Here is a 6,373-nt window from a genome sequence, read left to right on the forward strand (position 1 = left end):
TCTCTCTCTCTCTCTCTCTCTCTTTCTTTCTCTTTTTCACTTTCGAACTATGCACCTCGTATGCGCGCGTAGCCCGCGATGTGTGCGCTTCATTCTGGACGCGTCCAACGTCTATTGTGCGCTCCAATCTCCAATCTCCAGGATCCAGGGCTTTGATTTGTCGCTGACCCACCCACCTTGTGACTTGTGTCCGGACAGGGATGAGTAGGGATGTTGAACGGTGGTTTTGATGAAGGACCAGGGCGCACGGAACTGCGAACCAAATTGGTACAACATTTTAATGTCGCCGCCGCCCATTGCCGAGAGCGCTCTAAGAAAGAGAAAGGGAGAGTAAGAAGGATAGAGTAGGAGAGCGAGAGAGAGAGAGAGAGGGGAAGAGAGAGAGAGTGAAAACAAGGCGATGCAACAGCCCGGCGGCGGCGGCGACGGCCCTATACAGAGGTCCTTTTTTGTCATTGTGTGGTCATTGTGGGACAATCGGATTTCCAGAGGGCCACCCCACGAACGACGTATCTACTGCGACACCGACCCCCAACATCCCTCTCCTCCTTTCCGCTCTCTCTCTCTCTCTCTCTCCGCAACCTGATTTACGCCACCAGGTCAGCTCGGCGCCAACCCCGCGGCCAACAGAATGTACATATTAAAAAGGCTTCCCTTTGGGATGGCTATAGCAATCCTGCGACAACAAAAAAAAAGAGGAAAAAAAAAACAAACAACAACAACGCGCTCAAAACAACAACCTCCCCCCCCCCCCCCTCTCATTTACAAGCAACCAACCCAGCGGGGCACAAACATTCTCCAGCCTCCCAATTAGCTCTGGCTAGCGGTTGAGCGGCCAACCCCCGAAATCCCCTACAGGATGCAGAATCCCTACAACCAACAACCACCAATTTAGTGGAACTCTCAGACACACACACACATCCACACACGCAGAACAAGAACAGGTTGGCTCTGGCGCCAAGCGACTGATGTCCTTGCGACGGGCTGCTGGGCGACGCAAAAGTTGTCGACGCACGTAACGACGCACAATATGGTAATACGGTTTACTCTCTCGTCGCGATGGGCCTTTGCCGGGCTGGGACCTACGGGAGTGGGGATAGGTGGGGTGATGGGCGTGGGATGGGGTGGCGGGTGATTGTGGGGTGGTGGGTGGGTTCCCCAGCCACCCAAAGCCACCGTTGAAGAAAGGGGGGAGGGGTAGTGGCCGCAAAATGGAAGAACGAAGAAGAAAGCCAAACAAAAGCCAACAACTAAACAACAATTCGTCCTTCTCTCTCTCTCTCTCTTTCTCTCTCTCTCCTACCCCGCTATCTCTCTCTCTCTCTCTCTTTCTCTCTCTCTCTCTTCCTACAACCCCGTACCGCACCGCACCCGACCCTCCCTCCTCGCTCCAACCCCCTGACGACCCGCTTTCCCCTCGATTCTTCCCGACTTTGCAGGCGTGGTACTCTTCTCGTCGGCGGTTTATTTTGCGGAGGCCGGAAGCGAAAATTCATTCTTCAAGTCCATACCAGATGCATTTTGGTGGGCTGTGGTTACCATGACTACTGTCGGCTATGGTGACATGACGTATGACAAACCACTTTCTCGTTTTCTCTCTCCCTCTCTCTCTCTCTCTCTTTCTTTCATTCTCTCGCTCTCTTTCGCTCTCTCTCTATCTATGTTCTAACCCCTGCTATGCCCGTTTGTGTTGGTGCCCCGTCCATCCAAACATCCCTCCCAGCATCATCAGCCTCTAATCCAGCTCTCGCTCGATCGCAAGGCCGATCGTTCCATGTTCCATCCATTTGAGTCCACCACGCTAAACTACGCTTCGCCACTGTGTTCGCGAACGAACCTATCCGCCCGCACACACATCCACACACGCGCGCATTGTTTCCCCGTTTGTGCTTTTTCTAAACCCCCCCAAGCCCCATCTCCATCCCCTCCCGCACCTGCACCTTATCGCCTTCTTCTTCTTGTTCTTCTTCTTCTGCTGCTGCTGCTGCTGCTGATGCTTGTGTTTTACGCTCAAATCCTTCGTATCCTTGCTGCTGCTGCTGCTGCTTTGTTGTTGCGCTGTTCCGATTGTTTCCCGTTGTGTTAGTCTCTGTTTACTAGCTCCCGTGTGCTGAACCACCACCTGCAACACGAAAACAAAACATCAACACGACATCGTCACACCTCCGCGCACTGCTCATGAAACAATAACCACACGGTTGACACGCGATCGTGTAGCGTGCGAAGGACGAACCTACGACCGACCGGCATCCGGCAACCGGTTGGTTTGGTTTCGGAGTCTTATCAAAACAACGAAACGTCAGTAGAGAGTGCGGTGCCGAGATCGAAACGTGCGATTTGTTTATCAACAACCCCGAGCGCCACGAGGCGAACTGTCAAACAGAACGTTTGTGTACCTTTTTACGGCCACCACCGCGGTGTGCAAACTGTTGGTGACTTGGTGGAAGCAACGCACCCGACACACACACGAACACGAGCACACACTCCCACACATACACCATTAGCCTAGCAAGCCACAGGTTACACGATACGCGCGGGGGCTTCTCCGGCAAGCGCGTAGGTACCTTGGAGCGTCACTCTAGTTTGATAGTAGATAGTCACGGACTAGTTTGATAGTAGATCTAGTAGCAGCCCGCTGAATGTCGTCGTAGTCGTCGTGTCCACAGGGTGATCCATCCAAGTGTTTGGAACTACCGATCCGATCTGTGAAACGTCAAACGCCGATCTGGCCTGCTCAATGCGATCTGGACGTTTGCAGCGGCAGAATTGTCGTACGAGGGGGGATCAAAAATTTTCGCGACATTTGAATGTCCGATCCTTGATTTTTTTTCTCGCGTTAAATTGCTACACATGTCAGTGACTTATGGTGAAAAGTTCGGCCACTTTGAGTAATCAGCCAATTTTTGACAGCTGTTTAACTGTGTGCGTGCCTTGGCTTATCGTCGATTCGTGTCGCTGCCAAAAAATTGATGACAAAGAATCTTTATCCAATTGTGTGTGAAAAACGAAATTAAAAGCTCGGACGCAATCGAAATGTTTACTGTGGCATATAGTGAAGCTTTTAAGACCAAAAGCAGCGCTTACGGATGGTTCAAACATCGTTCAGAGGGCCGAGAAGATGTGAACGTCGAAAAGCCAAGCTTGGTCGAGTGTGAACAGTTTTGCTTACAGTTCCCTTCGATTGCAGGGTCGCGGTTTAACATGAGTTGTTGCCAAAAGATAGAATAATTAAAAACGAATATTAAAATACGGTAGGAAACTCAAAATTGGTTGTTGCGCTCCTGCTAACACATCGTGGTTTCTGCGCGAATTTTTGGCCAAAACAACATTCTAAGGATGCCAAAGCCATCGTATTCTGCAGATCTGGTCCTCTGTGACTTTTTTTCTGTGTTTTCGCTGTTTCAAAAATTCAAACTACCACTTCGTGGTAAATTACTTTTGGAGTAAACCAAAATCGACGATGAGCCAAACCACGCCCAAGCAAAACAGTTGTCAAAAATTGACTGATTACTCAAAATGGCCGACCTTTTCACCATAAGTCACTGACATGTGTAGCAACCTATTGCTCGGAATAAATCAGGAATCGGATATACGTAGCCTGCGCAAAGTTAAATGTTGCGAAAATTTTGGATCCACCATCGTATTTGGAGCTCGTAATTGGTTTTATGGATTGGTTCTTCGTGCGGTAGCTAAAACTGAAAACATGGACGATGTTATACTCGCCTTCAATCTCCAACGAAATCCAAACACTCTCGATGGACAACCCGGCTCCCTATTGTATAGCTGTTCGTGTGGGAGGAGGGGGGGAACCTTTGGGGCCGGCAAGGAGCCTGCAACAGGTCTGGCCACTAGCACCGCTAGTCTGGTCGAAATTGCTGGCCAGGCCCACTCGCAAGTACGACAGGCGAAGAAGGACGCGTGGAGCCTCGCTCGTACCTCGGCTGTCAATGGGCGCGACAGGCGTAGACGAAATTCGACGTGCACGCGAGCGAATATATTGAAATGCAAATGTAGTTCGTCGCGTGCCGCGAGTCGAACGAGAGAGGATTCCTACACGATTTGGAGTGCGGGGTGCCCTGGAGACGCTTGTTGCACACACGCCAGCCAGCTAGCCACCGGTTGCGTTCGCACCACCACATCACGCTCATCGATCGGCACCTCGGTCAGCTGTCGGTGTCGAAATTCCCAAAGCAAAACTCCAAAACAGACAACCAAATTTGGGGGCAATTTGAGTGTGCAGTGCTGTCACTCGGCACAGTCCCACAGACTTGGGACTAGGACCTTGGGACCGATGAAAAGAACGCCCCTCAGAGATTAGCTAGTAGCAATAACAAAACGCCGAGCCGAGTATACCCAGTACATCTACCACAGCACAACACACCCTCGGAGAGGCGTCACTTTCATTTCCCGACACGCCACTAACCGATGTCTGCGCGAATGGTGCAGATGCTCCACAGTTGTCCACAATTGTTTTCACCCTACATCCCTCACTTGGAACTCCTCGTCCCAACCATAGACCCCAGCCGTTCGAGCACTAGCACGCCGCCGATTGCGTGAATTGGGGCCCACCAGCAACACCCTCAGGGGCGTTCACACCTGAACTGCTCGAAAGTGCGCGAAAGTGCTCGAACAGTGTATATGCATGTTTAGCTGTCACTCCCGGGCATGTTGCCGTAACTAGTCTGCATTCGGTTTGTTGTTTCGTCTGCACGCCTATAGTCTCGCTAATAGTAGTAGTAGTAGTAGTAGTAGTAGTAGTAGTAGTAGTAGTAGTTTGCGCTCCACCACTCTGTTCCACTAGTGCTCCCAGTAGTTACTCCACCTCGTGGTTCATCCCAAGTAGAAGTTGGTCGGTGTTACCTAAATTGTCAAACGCATGAACAATAAATTGGAGCCACCAACATCCTGTCTCCGTCAACTTCGACTTGGAACTGTTTCGTTTGGTTTCGTTTCGGTTCTTTGGTTTTCTCATCCCGCCATCCTCGAGATCCTCGCACGCGCATCAAACGCGGCACACGCAACAACGACTAACCGCCCCGTCAGCAGCCTCACTCCGCAAGCGATGCCGCCCGCCCCTATTTCCTACTGCTGCTGGATCCCTCCTAACAAACGGGGACTGTTAACGCAAGTCCGCGAGTGAGACACGGCACGCTGTCAAACTCCGCTCTCGACTCCCATACACATACAGACACACATACAGACACACGTACATGCATTTTGTTACGAAACACGCATCACCTGGCACTCGCTTGGCACTCGTTCCCCTAATTCCCGAATCTGTCCTAGACTTTTCGTGTGTTTCCGTTACCCTTGACCCCCCGGGACCAAGTACTAATATGGAGCTGTTCTTTCGTCCCTCCATCGTCCCATCGTCCATCCAGACCGGTCGGAGTGTGGGGCAAGATTGTGGGGTCGCTGTGCGCGATTGCCGGTGTGCTGACGATCGCACTGCCCGTACCGGTCATCGTCAGCAACTTCAACTACTTCTACCATCGCGAGACGGACCAGGAGGAGATGCAGAGCCAGAACTTCAATCACGTGACCAGCTGCCCGTATCTTCCCGGAACCCTAGGTAAGGGCGAGCCCTCCCAGGGGTAAACCCCCACCAACAACCACCACCACTAATGTCTTTCCGCCCCTCCGCTTTCTAGGGCAACACCTGAAGAAGACGTCACTGTCCGAGTCGTCGTCGGACATGATGGACCTGGAGGATGGCGTCGAGTCAACGCCCGGGCTCTTGGGTGAACAAAATCGTATGGTTCCATTTTTAGGAGCACATCTGACCGACAAGCAGCAACTGCAGCAACAGCAGCAAAACTGCTGTAAACAGCCCTCCAACAGCGGTGGCAGCGGTGGTAGTGGAGGTGGTGGAGGAGGAGGAGGAGCAGGCGTTGCTGGTATGAGTGTCGGTGGACTCGGCGGCGGCGTAGGCGGCGGAGCCATCGGCGGCAGTGGTAGCGTTGGTTGTGGCGGCGCCATCGGCATCGGCGGCGTCGGTGGCGGTGGTAGTGGCGTCAGTGGAACGACTAATAACTTACAACAACGCCATAATAGCGCTTTAGCTGTTAGTATCGAAACCGATGTCTGACTACTGGGTATGGCTATTTCTGCTAGTTTATATTATAATTTACTTGTTTTTGATTATAGTTCTGTATCTAGGCTTCAGACGGTACTCGCCGGTGGCGTGACATGTAGTCGGGCGCGTCAACCAAACCAGCCCCGTTCCGCTTCCACTCATCCCACCACAACCGACCCGACCAAAATCCCTCTTACCTATATGACCTCTCGAAAACCTGGCTATTTGACCCCGGACCCAATCTAGAAAGGAGGAGGACCAACTTGCATATGACCGAGACCTACGAGATTTGTTTCC

The 6,373-nt window shown here is 51.9% G+C and overlaps 1 protein-coding gene across 1 annotated transcript in view; it reads left to right on the forward strand.

The window, feature by feature from the left end:
- The window catches only part of LOC131213316 (potassium voltage-gated channel protein Shaker-like), a 32,620-nt gene extending 26,532 nt beyond the window's left edge, over positions 1-6,088 (forward strand). The window contains exons 3-6 of the mRNA XM_058207333.1: positions 1,440-1,569; positions 5,382-5,572; positions 5,652-5,855; positions 5,931-6,088. Of these exons, the coding sequence (XP_058063316.1) occupies positions 1,440-1,569; positions 5,382-5,572; positions 5,652-5,855; positions 5,931-6,088 (683 nt within the window). The remainder of the gene's footprint in view (positions 1-1,439; positions 1,570-5,381; positions 5,573-5,651; positions 5,856-5,930) is intronic.
- Positions 6,089-6,373: the final 285 nt, after the last annotated feature.

Source organism: Anopheles bellator, chromosome X, assembly GCF_943735745.2.
Source record: "Anopheles bellator chromosome X, idAnoBellAS_SP24_06.2, whole genome shotgun sequence".
NCBI classification, from domain to species: Eukaryota; Metazoa; Arthropoda; class Insecta; order Diptera; family Culicidae; genus Anopheles; species Anopheles bellator.